This window comes from Platalea leucorodia, assembly GCF_965183815.1.
Source record: "Platalea leucorodia genome assembly, chromosome: 1".
Lineage (NCBI taxonomy): Eukaryota > Metazoa > Chordata > Aves > Pelecaniformes > Threskiornithidae > Platalea > Platalea leucorodia.
The window spans coordinates 99,590,685-99,606,987 of NC_138823.1; the positions used below are offsets into that span (position 1 = coordinate 99,590,685).

General features: G+C 44.5%; 1 protein-coding gene across 1 annotated transcript; it reads right to left on the reverse strand.

Annotated features, from left to right (window-relative positions):
• Positions 1 to 208: 208 nt before the first annotated feature.
• On the reverse strand, positions 209 to 13,007 carry CD83 (CD83 molecule; the record flags this gene model as incomplete). Its single annotated transcript, XM_082309913.1, is given in 7 exon segments — positions 209 to 367; positions 2,147 to 2,250; positions 2,364 to 2,580; positions 7,029 to 7,074; positions 7,076 to 7,077; positions 12,706 to 12,836; positions 12,965 to 13,007. Coding segments are annotated over 7 exon segments (702 nt in total).
• Positions 13,008 to 16,303: the final 3,296 nt, after the last annotated feature.

A 16,303-nucleotide genomic window follows, 5' to 3' on the forward strand; every position in this document is an offset into this window, starting at 1 on the left:
CTTAGCCGCCTGACTCCCAAAACTTACTGTAGTGCATAACAGTGCTTTTTGAAAGCTTGTCCAGCGCAAGCAGATCGCTGACAGGTTACCTATACTTTCAGGCTGTTCTGAAGAGGCCATACTTTAGCATTTATTTCCTCTTTGTACCACTCGGCCATCCAGCTCGTGTTGTGTTTACTGATGAGCCCACGGTGCCGCCAACGTCATCTTAGACAGAACTTGAAGTAAGCTCGTTTTTGCAAGTGCTGTTGCTGTTTAAATCCTGCAAAGTTGTCATTTCATGTACATTGATGAGGGTGAGCATGTGTTTCATATCTGGTCTGGATTTTTGATAATTGGGAGACATACTCTCTTTTCTTAGACACGTCTAAAAGAGAAAACAGAAAGGAAAGCTTAAAACTGAGAATTTCTATGAAAGGCAATTTTTTTTAAAGCTTGAAAGTTTTGCTTTTTCTCCTTGCTAACCATAGCTCATTACACCTTTTCCATTTGTTTTTCACCAGAAGCACACAGTACAAAGAAAAGCTACTATTTCTTGCTCAGTCAAGGAGCTTTATAGCACAAAAGACTTAGTCACAGAAGGAAATTTATATTTAATTCAAGTTTTCATATGAACAGGCTGTGCATCAAGCTCTTGCAAGCGTGTTTCCACTGTTGCAAAGTAAAGCCCAAGTCCTGCCAACCAGTCTTAAACCTAATATTGCTGTTGAGTTTAGTGGAGATACGGCACCATCTCCACTAAAGGAGAGGACAAGGCAACCTGTAAGAACTTAACAGGCGTTTTAAATAATGAAGCTCACTTGTGAGATCAGGGCAATATTAAATCTTGATGAAAGCTAGGTTGATACCTGAGACTGGACCTCACCCAAGAGTAAGATACACATAATTCCACCAGAGTGGTTATCTTCACTACACAGCTCTGCTTTTTTTTGACTGCACCACTAAAACTAGGACTTTTTTTAAGTATGGGAAGGAGAGGTTTCTGTAGAGACCTGAAATTCTTTCAGGACACTGAGCACAACAGGGGCATCTGTCTCTTCTGAGTGATATCCTTGCTTTCATACTTTCATCCTAACTAATTCCTACAAGATTTATCTTGTCAAACTTTAGGCTGAATGGCACAAATTACTGGCAGGATTGTCAATCTAAAAAAGAGACAGGCATAAATTTAATTGCTCCCTGAAGATACATGAAAAGCTACATTTAGCTGCAGCTAATTAGATATTCTCCAAGCAACAGTTATGATTCATCTGCTGAGGAGCAAAACAAGAAGGCAAATATGAAATAGGCAGCAAAAGTTAAATTTGACCTCCCAAAATGCTGGTGTTGGGGTTTTTTTGTTTTTATTTAGAAATCCAGCCCGTGTGCACTGTACTGAGACCCGAGGCTCATGCCACCTTTAAGCCAGGAGGCACAGACCTCCTGGTTTTTCTGCACGAGGGGATGACTTCACCACTACCACAGACAAAACATAGTTTTGCCTCTGTGAACTGAGCTTCCCAAATACTTCCTCTCCCCACCTTTCCCAGAACTACCTGGCAGCATTAAGGGTATGGATAAAAACCCAAGGAGGTTCTTTTCCAAGGATCTTAAAATGTCTGTTTACCTAAAAGATGGAGCTTCACAAAAACGCCCATCTGAAATGGGGTTGTCACCAATTTACAGGTATGGAAACCGAGGCAAAAAATAGGTGGACTTGAACTTGTCCATCGTGCCACCACACAAAGCAATGCCATAGGTGGGGAAGGGATGCCAGGGCCCTGTGCCTCCATCTCGGGCAAATGCTGTTCCCAAGTACCAAACCAGAAGAGCTGTTGATGTGCCCTTAGACTGAAGAGTAGCTTGCGCTCAGAGTAACTGGAAGCAGAAATGGGCAGCAGGGTGCAGGAAAATAACTGTCTGGTTTGAGTTAGATCAGGGTGTAGTGAAATGTTTTATCTCTTTGGGACTCCACCCTGTGTTCCTCGTGCATCTGAGTTTCCTCTGGCTTTGAAAATACTGTGTGAGTATTTAAAGGATTTGATCACAAATTAAGTATGAACACCAACTTCTGACCAGCTGTGTTAAGGTGGTGCTAGCAGAGAAAATGAGTGGGGGTTTTTTGTTGGTTTTGGTTGGTTTGTTTATGACAAAGGGAACTACTTACACAGGTAAAAAAGATGAGCAGCAAGTAAAAAATCCCAAGGCAAGTCAGCATGAAAAGCTCAGCTTTGTATTTTTTTAATTTTTCATCTTCTATTCCAGGGCAACCTAAAATGTAAAGCAAGGTGTTACATTGTTCTGGTGTTTGTAAAATATTTTTCAACTGTTATCTTCATGAAATGCTATGCGGAGTATGGGACAGTCAAGAGTCTCTACTGTACCTGTTACTTTTAATGTGACTGTGCTGCTCAGATTGCGTTCTCCACTCTGTTCCCCCAAAGCGCACTTATATGTCCCACTGTTTCGGCTGGTCGCGTTTTTGATCCTCAGTGAAAAGAAGGTGTCGTTGGAGAGCTCCAGGGAACCCCCAAGTTCTTTTGGATAACGAGATTCCACATCAAGGACTTTCCATGCTATTCCTTTGCCATCTCCAGCCATCTGGAAAACATAAATATATTTCTCATCTTGGGCAACGGTGTCATACTGAGTTTTAGGGGAAAGAGAGTTTTAAAGCCAGCTTATAGCTGAAAATGCCAAGGCTGAAGAGAGGCGGGGGGAACCTCAAGAGCGTCTAATACGTTCATGCTCACAATCAAAAAGTATTTGCTTTTTTGCTTAAATAGACACTATATTTATAAATAGATACTGTAGAGCTATTCTGTAATAGCTTCTTAATCTGCCTCACCTGGACACAATCTTGGTAGGGATGTAACATGATAAAAGGCAGCGGTAGAGTTAGCTCTCAAAGTGTCTACGCAGAGGCCCCAGAAGAGTTCAGACAGACAGCGCGAGAGAGCGCCCACGGGGATGGAGCTGAGGCAGCAAGAGGCAGCCCTACCCGGCTGCTTAGTGGTGGCTCTGGGGACCAGAGGTCCCCAGGAGAGCGTGGCAGCAGACGGGTAGGCTCCACCGCTGCCTGCGCTATAGCCCTGCCAGCACACTTTCTGCCATGCGGCAGTGGGAATTAAACCTGCCTACCCAGCAGGCACGCCGCAGCACGCCGGCTCTGCCAGCACGGGCTGGCATCCTCCCAGCGACCCGGCAGCCCAGAGCTCCTTGTGGGAACGCAGCCCTGGAAACTGCACTTCCCTGTGCCAGTTTCTGTGCAGCTGACCCCTGAAACCACGGTGCCTCTCTGGAGGAATGGGGGTTCCCCCCCTTCCCCTCCCCTTCCCTCTTTATTGGAACCAAAGAACAAAAAATTGTTTCGACTCCTTCAGATTCGGTTGCGTGAAGGTCACAGGCAGGTTCTGGTGCACTTGGGGAGCATTTGTATGTTGAATTTCTTAATTGTAACCAGAAGAGCTACATTCCTTGGCATTGCTGAGAGGCTGCTGGAGGAATGAAGTGTATTCCCAGAACAGTTTGTACTGCGGGGCGATAGGATGCACTGAAAATGACAATTGGCTGGGAACCACAAAGAAGAGAGAAATCGCTAACTTGATTTGAAAGATGGGAGAAGGGTTTGAATTAGCCCATGTCCATTCTTATTCATCGACGTTGCTCCCTGGGATTCGAGGCAGCGTGCCCTCCATGAAGTCTTTCCTGAATAATGAATTCAGTCTTTCTGTGGCCCAGCAGCGCCAGAGCCACCTCATACCGTCCAAGGCTCAGCTTTTCAGCCAAACCTATAACTAGTTAATCCAAGGCTTTTTTATTATTATTATTCTATTTTAATAGACACATTTTTGTTTGCATATTGGTGCTTACTTTCTATCAGTATAGCTACTGCATCAGGGTATAACAGTTACACTGTAAGTTATTAAAATTAACACAATTTTCTCATACTGAGGCTAGGAGTATCTGGTTTCCCTTTCATGCATTTGCATGAGGAAAGCGTACTCAGGAGTCTGGAGAGAAATATGGGCCTGATGCTCCATTATACTTTGCTACTTTTGCAGCCCTAAAATGGTGTCAAACAAGCTGCAAGTTGGGGAACTTTTCAGGAACTGGGGAATCAGACTAAAGCACAAGATTTTCACAACTGTAAAGATCCTTTCTCAGAAAGGTTTGGGTTTTTTTAGTGCATCAACTGAAACAGAGCAGTAATTCCCTGGGGCTTTCCACACTTTACTCAGCAAGAGGGAAGAAAGTACCTTCTTCCTTTTAATCCCCCAGTAAATTTACCCCAGCTTCTCTGTCTTATTACGCTCAGCCCCAAGCAGCTATGAGACAAGCACTATCTATGGTGGTTTTCAGGCTGGAGGGACTTCACTGTGCTACAGGGATTTAGACCTTTTCGGGCCCTGCACATTTTCGGAAATGTGGCCAGAGGAATTCCAATACCCAGGTTGGGCTCAGCTCTGGTTACAAGTGGGTCAATAGCAGTTAAGCGGATAGAATTGACCTCCCTCAGATCTAGTTTTTGCCACTCTCCCTTCCCTTACCACCCCCATCCTCAGTGAAATTTAAAACTGCCCACAGGGCAATAAAGAGAACCAGCCTGGCTGCCCTTTGCATTGCCCTAAAATGCAGATAGGAGGTCTGAGCTACGCACAGAAAATTAGTTTTGTATTTCTCTTTTCTTTTTTTTTTTTTTTTTTTTTTTAATTCACTGGTAGCATAAATAATTGTTATCTTGGGTGGTAAATGGTGCTGTGATTCTTGTGGCTGAGACCTGGGAATCAGAAAACACTTTGATCTTTGTGTATGCAATTGTAATCACCACTGCTAATGTAAGGGAGAAGTAAATTAAAAGTCCATGTATCCTATGCCTGACCACGTGCTTATTCCCAGTGAGATTTTTGGTAAATGATTTAACTTCCCTATTTTATGGGGACACTGAGGGATAGGATTGATTATTGCCTCCAAAGCTTTTCAAGGTGCTCAGCCGCTGTCGCAAGCACAGCGGCGGTGACGCTGGAGACAAGCAAGTCAGAACTTTGCCTTGCACGGACCTGTTCTGCCCATGGGGCTGCACAAACAGCCTTTCCCCAAAACAGAAGAAAAAGTTACTTTGGGACCTAATCTGGCTCCCTCGCTTGGGGGGAAACCAGTCGCGATCCGGATGGGGGTCGCGGACCTTTGCATTTGGGGAGGATGAGGAACGGTTCGTATGTGTGGGTTTAATTCGGGGTTTGCATGCCTCTCTCCATTAAATCTCCCCTTTACTGAAGAGCGCAGGCAAGCAAGGCAGTCTGTGGTTGGTGCTGGTGTGCCCAGCAGCCTCCCCACATTTTTTAGGCTACAGAGACATCTGGTGGCATTTTTCCAGCCTCTACACGCAGCACATCCATCCCTTCTCAGAGGTCACAGCAACACTTTCTCTAATGCCTGAACCAAGCCTTTTTCCACTGCAATCTTATCTCCTATTACCTTATCAAAAACCCATCAACCCCTCCCTTTTTAAATTCTCTAAGTAGCAAGGAAACATCTGAGCAAATTTGCAGAGTGTGTCCCCATATCCCAGCCATGTGAAAGGAAGTCCATGAGATGTTCAGTAAGGTCGTCGTTCTGCCTCTTGCTCTATTCAAGCTAACCTTTTTTCCCCCCAAACCTAATTAAAATTACGAAAATGCCACTTTGTTTGCCACCTCCTGTGAATTACTTGACAGACTCTCACTAGACAGATCATTTCGCAGCTCAAGCTCCTATGATAATCCAGAGCTAATTCATGCCAAGTCTCCTCCAGGTGATACCACAGCCCAAGGTAAATGCTAGGGGTTTTACCTAATTAATTCCACACGAGCTTAGAGGGATCGAAGCGAGCGCTGTCGGTGGCAGCAATCCACTTGTGTAGGGACCATCCTCTTCTTTAATCAGCAACAAAATATTTTCCGCCCGCGTTTTGTTTGGGCTTCATTCCCCTTCCACCTTGCTGGCGAGCAAGCTGCAGCGTGCCGGCTCCCCCTGCTCCCCACCTCCCAAGGGAAGAGAAAAGGGAGGTGGCCTTTTCCTGCTCCCATGTTTGCTGTTAAAGGCTTTACCAAAATTCAAAAGGCAAATCATGCCTCGTGCAGGGGACCAGTAGAAATGCTGCTGAATCTATTTGCATAAAAAGGGTCTTGTTGCCATGCTGGCTGCTGGGGGTTACTGAAGCAAGAATTTTGCTGGGAAACGGGGACCTGCAGGCTGGCAGCATCATTCCGCCTATCTGCATAAAACTACCCATTAAGAAAATTAAACAACAAAAGAAATGTGAGTTTATGTTTATTGTTACATATACATTGGCCAGCAGCAATGTCTGTGACAGGCTTTTTCAGAAATCAGCTGGGGGGCTAAGTCTGTTGTTTTCCATCACCTCCATAGCAATGAGAGGAAATGCTACCTTCAGGGGCTGATACTGTCCCACACCTTCGTTAACGACCTGTATGATGGGGCAGAGCACGTGCTCAGCAAGTTTTCAGATGATACGAAGCTGGGAGGAGTGGCCGATACGCCAGAGGGTCGTGCTGCCATCCAGAGGGACCTCGGCAGGCTGGGGACACGGGCTGAGAGGAACCTCGTGAAGTTCAGCAAATGGAAAAGCCAAGTCCTGCCCCTGGGGAGGAATAGCCCCAGGCACCAGGACGGGCTGGGGCCAACCTGCTGGAAAGGCCCTGAGGGTCCTGGTGGACACCAGGTTGACCATGAGCCAGCGATGAGCCCTTGTGGCAAAGAAAGGCTAAAACGGGTGTCCTGGGCTGCAGTAGGCAGAGCATCTCCAGCAGGTGGAGGGAGGTGGTCCTTCCCCTCTGCTCAGCCCTGCTGAGGCCACACGCGGAGTGCTGGGTCCAGTGCTGGGCTCCCCAGTACAAGACAGATATGGACTTACTGGAGAGAGTCCAGCAAAGGGCCACAAAGATGATTAAAGGTTTGGAGCACCTGACATAGGAGGAGAGGCTGGGAGAGCTGGGACTGTTCAGCCTGGAGGAGACCAGGCTCAGGGGCATCTTATCAGTATGTACCTGATTGCCAGGGGGATAAAGAAGCTGAAGCCAGACTTTTCTCAGTGGCCTCCAGAGACAAGACATGAGGCAATGAGCACAAACTGAAATTCAGGAAATTCCATTTAAACATAAGAAAAACCTTTTTTTCTATGGGGGTGGTTGAACACTAGAATGGGCTGCCCAGAGAGGATGGGGAGTCTCCAACCCTGGAGATACTCAAAACGCGACTGGATGCAGCCCTGAGCAACCAGCTCTAGTTGCCTTATTTTAGTCAGTTTAATTGAAAGTTATTCTAGTTCCCAAAAGCTTGGAAACACTCAGTCTAAAGAGGCTGCGATTTTCCCACATGTATTCTCTAGTCAATTGACTGATTCCTGTTAAGTTTCTCCTAGCCCGCAGCTTTTTGGTAAGAACAGTGATGGTGATACAGTGGATATTAAAATGGGATAGGTTTGATTGAAAATACTGCTGAGCTGATACATTTCTGTTCTCTGACTGGATGAATTATGAGAAATAGGTAGAATAATTAGGCCTCCAAAATTTAAGTGCTCTTCAGCAAATATTTCTTTTTCAGAGAACTAAAAACAAGGTGAAAGAAGGAGGAGGAATGCTTTTCTCAGTCCTAGCTGGCTGAGTTTTAGCTGCAGTTTTGAAAATGATAGTGCCACTAAACAAAGTAGCAATTTAACTGCAGCACGATATGATAGTGCCACTAAACAAAGGCAATTCACACGTGCTGTAGTACTTACACCCAACTGATCAATTAAAACTTAATTTTATCATGTACATGTGAGAGCAAGCAGTTGTTAAGTTAACTCATGTTCTCTGCTCTCATTAAATACCTTTTCTCATCGAACTTTTCCCAGACTAAGGTGGTATGTTGGCTCCCAGGTAAATCAAAGTGCCAATATAATCCACTTTTCCCATAAAAGCAAATTTTTATTTCAAACCAAATGGTTCAGGTCCAAAACTGATGTCAGTTTAAAGGTGGAATGTATTAACATTAATTTATTTTCTTCTGAGGGTGGGATGATTGTAAAAATGGTTTTGTTTATACCAGGAATAATGGCCAAGTTGAAATGTCTGACTGCTAAAGAGATCTAGAAACTATATACAGCCAGAAGGAATTTATTTTCTGAAGTAAAACATCTAGAATTCTGGCAATACCCGATAGCCAACATATAATGAATCACAACTGAGCCGAAACCGCTTAATAGGTGTATTTTTCAGCACAAAAACACTTTCACATTTGATTAGTGCTGAAGGTGCATCCATATGGTTCCTATACAGTGTCATGTAGACACCAATGTTAAATTTGAAAAAAACAGACATAAATTGTGGGCACATGTGAATGAACTCTGACTGTGCTTTAGAAGGGAAACAAAAAAGAAGAAAAGAAAAACCAAAACCCAACCTCAAAACAACAGCAAAGGAACTGCATGTGACACATGAGCCAGCTGGAAAAGCCCTCTGACTCAGTCACACAGCCTCTTTATTGTTTTTTTTTTAGCTAAGGGCATGCAGCTTTAGCTCATGTCAAGCAAAAGAATTGTTTTGGTCATGAAATCATTTCCACTGCTCCCTTCCTGTCAGATTATCAATGTGTTGGAGCTACTCGGAGCTGAATAGATGTCTGACGAGCATTTGACTGCCTTTCTTCAGGTATGTCAGAAGTCAGACTGAAGTAATTTAGCAACTATTTACCTATGCTAATAGATAGCATCTATGCACATTTAGCAAAAGTAATTTCCTTTGAAGGAAGGTGCAATTAATATTACATGTCTATAAGGTTTATTCTTATTTTGTAATATGACTTTCCCCTCTAATTCTGCCACGATTTTATATTTTTCAGGGAAACGTTATAAAGTTAACAGACTTCTCTCCACTGACGTACAGTCTTCTTTCCTCTTCCTCAAGATTTGTTTTATATTAAGACTTTTCTGGCTATCACATGAACAAAATAGTGAAATATCCACTGGGACTTCATTTGTGTGTGTATAAACTTGGTTTTCAAACTGGATATAAAGTGATAATTATGAGGTTTTATGAACTGGTTCTCATTTTCAATGTACTACACAAAGAGAAACTGTTCAGTTTTCAATAGCCCTACAAGGCAGAAAGGCAAGTAAAGTTTCATTACCCAGATTCTTGTTTCATAGGTGGGCCATAGAGATTCAAATCAACATTTCCATACACAATTCCCAGTGCCTGGGTGCTTATGCAAAAATAACCTAGTTTTCAATTCTCACTTGGCAAACTTCCACACTGCTCGTATACGGTTTTATAGCATGTAGGTTGCCCAGCACTCCTAAAATACTACTCTTTTAAAGGGTACCATCATTATGAAAACTTCTCCCTAGTTTTCTCACGGCCACGTAGTGAATGGGGTGAGAGCTGCACCAGGCTTGGTGTTCTACCTTCTCCCTGGTGTGCTAGGCCTGCCTACTTCGACCATTTCTAAGTAAAAAATCATTTTGTCTGAGCTGACTAACTGTGGTCCTGGTTCCTCACAGAACTACTTACACACGTGACTTCATGCATGCAAATAACTTAATTAGCTGCAAGGATACTGGGTGCACGACAGGTTAAACACATGCGCGCCTTTTTGCAGTACGAGACATTAGCAAAAGTGAAGGAACTGTTGAATGCAATCCTTCCTTTTTACATCCAGTTGGATTTTGACACCAGAATATTAACTCCTTTAAACAATTATTTCTCCGTGCAAAACTGAAAAAGCAAGTACTTTTAAATAGCATCCTTTTTCTTTTTTTTTTTTTTTAAGTAGATCATAGCAAACTATTTAAAAGTACACCTTAAGTGGTCAGAGCATGCAGAGGTGCCCGTAGGAAGGAGGGCGTTGTTCGCCGAGCATTCACCCTGCACAAACAGCTGCATGTGCAGCACCGTAACCGTTGTCGCCATCATTTTTTTTAAAGCAGCAGAAGCAAAGGTTAATTGCTTGCATTTACTGCACAGTTCAAAGTGACCCCATACAAAAGATTTAGCCTAACAGCTGCTTGAACTTTACAGTCTGAAATTTCATGCCATTTGTTGGAATTACCTTTTAATTAGCCCTTTGGGGGTATACGTGGTGTTTATTGATTAAACCTTCAGTAGCTGTTTTTTAAATAACAGATTAATTCTCTATGTTGGGTAGCCCAGTCATGCTCTGCCATTCCCCCACCCTTCTTTTGTGGTGTTGGGTGGAGACAGAGGCATGTGGCCGAGGAGAGGAGAGAGCTTCAAGCTGCTGCCTATTTAGCTAGCCCCACAAGTAGAAGAAGTATTGCTTCTTCAGCACACAGCACTGAGCCAAAATTACTTTTTCCTGCTGAGAGTCAGGCTTTTTAGCTTTGGTGCTGTGCTTTTCCTAATATGGCTGCGGCCGTGGCTTGGGCTAGCATCACCGAGAGTGGCGTTAACTGCCTGTCCCCACTTCCCTCCTCTCTCCTGGGATGAGTAACCAGAAGGCTGTGGTACCATGGCTGGTGTCATCAACCCCTGAGGATGGTGGCAAGAGCTGAAGATAGCTACATTTTGTTCCTTATAGTTTCGGCAGTGCCAGCAGAGGAAAAAAGCATGAGGCCCTGTCATGCTGGGCACTGGAAAAATAGTCTTTTCCTGAGCAAAATGGATGAAGCAGGAAGAGCAAGGAGACCATGGAGGGAAAGGAGATTGGCAGGACAGGGCAAGGGAGGTGCAGTGGCAGTCTGGACTGTAACAGTCTGACTGCTGCAACGGGCAGCAGCACTAGTGAGGGCTGCCAAGGAAGGGGCACACACAAAAAGCATCATCACCCTCCCCTGCATGTGCAGTCGTTTTGTGCCCAGGTGGAACTGTAAAGAGCTATGAGACAACACAGAATTGGGTTTAGAGTGTTTCCTTACACTCTTTCATCAGGGCAATGGCTTTTGGCTCCTGTTTGCTGCCTGGCCCTCCCAGCTGCCACTGAACTCAGAAGGCCATGCTTCTGGAGGATCCCCACACTTCAGCCTGCTGAAACTGTTTTCATTTTTGTTGACTTGCGACACTGGGTTGGGGGAGAATTCTCAGGGATCCAGTCAACCTCTCCATTTATTCCTCCCCCACCCCTTACCACTTCTGCTCAGCTCCTCCAGGTTCACCAGACTGCATGGTTTGCCTGCAATGAGCTCCCTGCCCTGCCTGGACTCCATGGGAAACATGGGGCCTTAAATAATTATCATGCATCTGTATGAAAAATACATGTCTTTATCCAGTTTTTGAAGAAGAAAGCAAAAAAGACTAAGTTGACACCTATCCCAGCTCCCATAGTAATGTTCAACCAAATGAATTATTCCCTCCTCTGTCTCCCACCCACACTTAGTTCAGCATTTTGGAAAAAGAAGGTGACTATAGATGCTGCACTTGATGATGGGCTGGTAGCCAGATGTTCGAAACAGCTCTTTCAGAGTTAGGTACCTTTGGGTTGCAGTTGTCATCTAGTCAGCAGGCAGATGCTCATTGTTGTACCAGCACCGAAACACAGATGCATTGCAAATTTCAACCACAGAAGCCCTATCTAACAACACTGTTTGTTGGTTTACTGTAGGGAATAATTTTAAAACTATATCTGACCAAACTGCTGGGGAAGCCAAGGCTGTGGTTTTATGTTTGGCAGAGATAAATTAACAGTTTTTACCCACCAAAAATAGGTTCTTTTCCCTTCCCTTCCACTGCTCTCCCATCACATGGGAAAGTAATTCAACTCCGTAACCCGCAAAATCTTATTTGCAGATTGATTTTCCACTATTACAACAAGCAACAGCAAGCTAGCTTAACAGACAACCAGAGGACTACCAGGACTGATCCATGGTAAGCAGCAGGAGTGCACATCTGGGAGTAAGGAATGGGGGAGAACAAAACCTTCTTTTTTTTCCTGTTAATTTGGCTCACACCATAAGCTGAAACTATGCACTGAGATGCAAATACACGGTGCCATACAGCAAGTCAACAGCCACTTCTTCAACCACTGTGCAAATCTGCCTCTCTTGCTATGACAAATTTCATCTTGAAAGTGTTGAACAGGACTTTCTGCTCATTAGCCAATTGATCAAACAGGTGGTCAGCAGGGCTCTCCTGCTTTGGAGATGGAAATTCTGAACCAGGGCAGCCAAGATTAGACTTTTACTTCGTGACTGCAAAGAGATAACTCAGAATTTCTAGCTCTCCATCAGCCTTCTGCATACCTTGCCCTTATGCCCACCTCCACTAGCCAAATCTTCCTAAAGAATAGCAAGTATTTGTCTAGTTCTTCTATTTCAAAGAAAAAAAATCAGCTCCTGTTTGGGGGGGGATTAACCAAGGCACAGCATCACTGATGTTGCAAGGTTTAAATACCAGTTTTTGCTCTGAAGAAAAATCCTGGAAAGACTCCTCTTTGGAGTGGTGTATGTACATGGGGCACCACCTGAATTCTGATCCCTGGAAGCCAGCAATAGTTAGATAGAAAAGCAGGCCAAGAGCAATTCAGGGATCACGCCCAAATAGTCTGTCTACGATGACATGGAAAATGCCTGTTCTCCATGATCAGCTCAAATGCTTTTATTGCTGCCTTATCTCTGCTACACTGAAAGGTGGATGCCTTTTCATAAAATAACCCATTTTGTACAAGACGAGACAGTATCAGGTAGGAAAGCAAAGCAGACTGCTCAAGTAACTTAGACTTTTTTCTTACTTTATACCAAGACGCTGTCTGGTAGGTGATTGAGGAGTCCCGAAGAACTTTACAGGGCAGCAGCACTTCTTCAGCACATCTCACGGCAACATCTGGGACCGCCACAGAAACCCCACTGATCAAGCACCAAACTGCAAAGCACAGATACACATCACCTTTAGAAGAGATTGCCTAGGTAATCCTCCCTGTCTTCCCAAAACACACCCCCACAAAATCAATGTGAAAGACCAGAATGAAAAAGGCAAGGCTCCCCACTTACCATTGCACAGGATGATGAACAGAGCAGAGACTACCGAAGACATGGCTTTTGCTGCTTCAAATCACAGAGCAGCAACAGCGTGCCTCTTCGCAGGACGGACTGTGAGAGCAGAGTGAAACTGCTACTGCTTCTAGAGTGATATTTCTGGAGGCAGACTGGGGAATCCCCCAGATGGCCTATCTTGAAGTCCCCCGTCACAGGGAAAATCCCTACGTGTAGGAGCCAGTGCTCCTCCCATTAAATCTGTTAGGTCACTCCCACTTCTGCAACTGCCTGCACTGGTAGCACCTCACCTCCCTTTTTTTTCTTCTTTTTTTTTTTCCCCCTGTGTGTTTATCTGAACAGAAATAAGGTTGATCGTGGGGCACTGTGAGTCAGCGTGAAGGGCATCAAAATCAGCACTGAAAGAATCTCTCTCTTGAGTGACAAAACGCAGGGGAAAGGGTTTGTCAGCCTCCCGACATCCCCGCTCAACCTTCTCTCTGCAGGTCTAACAGAACAGTGTCTGTGCAAAGGTTGCCATATGAAGTGACATTTCTGAAACCACATTTAAGCCCTCAGGTCGTAACACCACGAGGACACTGTGACTTGGGTCTAAGGGCTAAGCAGGAATTTACAGCATGACTGAGCAATACAAACTATATTTCTGTAGTGTTACACGTGTAACTCCCCATGTAAGCACTCATGACATAGAAGCAGCACTCCTTCGCTGATTTTGTCGTTTTCAAGACAAGCAGGGGCAGCTGGAGTGACATAATTCTACCAAATTATATGCTGGAAAAGTTCCTCATTAAAAAAAATCAAGGCAGCTCCCAGAAGAAGAATCATTTGGACACCCCCTCTAGATATCTGAAACAGAAAAAAAAAAAAAAAAAAAAAAAAGAAAAAAAAAATCCTTTCCTTGTGATCTGTAAAATCTGTTTCCCCCTGGAGAATTTTTGAGGAAGTCTGAGGTTGATCACAGAAGCATTTACAAATCATGAAACTCAGAATGTTGCTGACATGTTATTTTTGGAAAACAGTTCTGGCTGCTGTGTTTAGGCTACTGAGATCACGATGGAGAGAAGCCATTTAGGAGGCCTCTTTTAGAGTTTTGATGGGTGAAGGGTCTATGGTCAGCCCCTTTTGAAAACCAGGTTCCTGGAAGCCACATCAGGCTGGGCACCCTAAAGCCCACTCACCTCTAGAAAGTTTTGTGAGGAGAAGTCAGTTTGACAAGTCCTCAGCGTGCAAAAGTCCAACTCAGAGAGGTAAACGCCGTGGGTGGGTAACGCTTTCAGAAACTCCAATCTGTTCTGTGAGGGAAGTCAGACAGCAATTTCACCAGGGACCTCGCTGTTGAAATAGGCTACCTATTTCTAAAGATTTTTGCTTGTATTTTCATTGACCGACATAGTAAATATAACAGGTTCTAACTTTATTTTTCTCTTAGTGTTTTCCGGTTTCAAGGACCTCAATCCATTACTTAGAAGATAGGTACAAGTAAAATGTAAATCCCAGTGGATCTCTCCAGAGTGAGAGAAAATCCTGAACTCTCTATTAGAGTTCTTGAGAAGACAGAACTGAGGGGCGGCTGCTGAAGGAAATCTCAGAGAAAAGAGGGCTCCAGTTAATACATTTCACATCTGTTCTTCACTAAAACGATGGCGCTCCTGCTCCCACGAGTCATCACACATCAAGCCCACCTCCAAGAAGGGCAGTCGGCTTTCACCCAAGTGCCTCTTTCTGTGAGTCCTGCAGAGCTACATATTTACCTTTCATAAACCAGTCAAGAGGCAAAAACCTTCTCTACCTCCCTTTTCATTGTGGGGAAACCCCCAGTGAGCAAACCACAGTAAGCTCCTGCCCCTGCTGTGGGTCAGCCCACCGCAATCTTTCCCAAAATGGCCTGACCAGATGTAGTCTGGAGGGGCTGTGGTACGCCTAAGGCTGAGGTCACAAGCTTGCCCACAAAGTGCACTGAAGGTAAGCATAAAAGGTCAGGCTTCAGTTTGATCTGGGAAATGGACATGCCACGCACGCTTGCCAAGGTGATGTTAAACAACATTCTTCCTTGGCTGGTTAAAATACAGGAGTTAGGACTCTGAAAAACACGTGATTTTTCCCTCTAGGACCGGCATAGCTTCAAGAAAAACAGCCCTTTTCCTCCAGAAGTATTTGCAAGCTCAGCTGCTGTTCCACAGCACAGTATGTGAAGCAAGAGAGGAAGATAAGAAAAACAAAAACTGAAACTCCCTTTGCTGGGGGAGGAGAAATCATTTTGCTTCTAAACTTTCCCTGGTTGGGATTTTTTTCTTTAGGGAAACTTTGAACCAGGCTGTACTTTCCGTCCTAACTTTTAATACCCTTTATATGGTTCAAAGAGCAAGCCTATTATCTCCAGAGCCCTGGAAGCTGCTTAGAGTTTCACTCCAGTCCTGAGCAGTGGAAGCAATGGGAGCTCAGTGGGACGGGTTCGGCTGTGGGAGTGAAGAGGCAGTGACTGCCTGTCAGCCTTCTCCGTGAGAAACAGATCCGCAGCTTTGCAGGGCCCTCAGGAACTGCAGGAGCTGCACAGTTATGTGAATAAGTGGAAGTTTCATATTGTTCTGTGGACCTAATGAGACTTGCTTTCCTACAGGTGTGTCCTATTGCCTCTTTCTCTCCTTCCCTTGCCCGTACCACTCGCTACACCAACCGTAAGCCCTCGATCTCACTGAGCAAGAAGCACCATCTGCTCTGGTGAGTCCAGAGCCGCACGTGATGACTGACATTAGCAAGCAGCGTGTAAAACGAACGGCTGCGTTCTGCCTACCTTTCCCTTAGCAAGGGGATCTCCTTCTTTGACCCAGCTGCTGATTTTCATGAATTTCATAGGCACTTAATTCTCTTTGAGCCCCGATCCCTCTGTCAGTTTGATAGAAAGCAGGTTCAGAACATACTGGCTGATAGACAGCCAGATGGCATGATCACAGAAATTTCATTCTCTGTGGGAAATGAGGCTAGAAGCACAAGGATGTGGGATGGATTCATGGGATAAGGTTAAAAAGTCAAGACTGTATATTTTTTTTCAGTGTTGATAGAGCCTTGAGAATGCTGTTCGTGGAATCGTATCCTTTGCTTGAACCAGGTAGGAACTGGCTCCCTCTCCCTCAGATAGTTGGGTAATGGATTTTTCTTTTTTTTTTTCCAGTGTGTGGCTGCAAAAGATATGTAAGATTCCTTCTTATTTCATGTATTTGCCTCTGAGTGCCAGCGTTTATCAGAAAGCACAGAGTTTAAAAAAAACAAAACCTTAGGTCTCTACAAGGAGTACAGAGGTCTCCACTGTGAAGAATCAGAGGTTAAGACAGAGGTGTC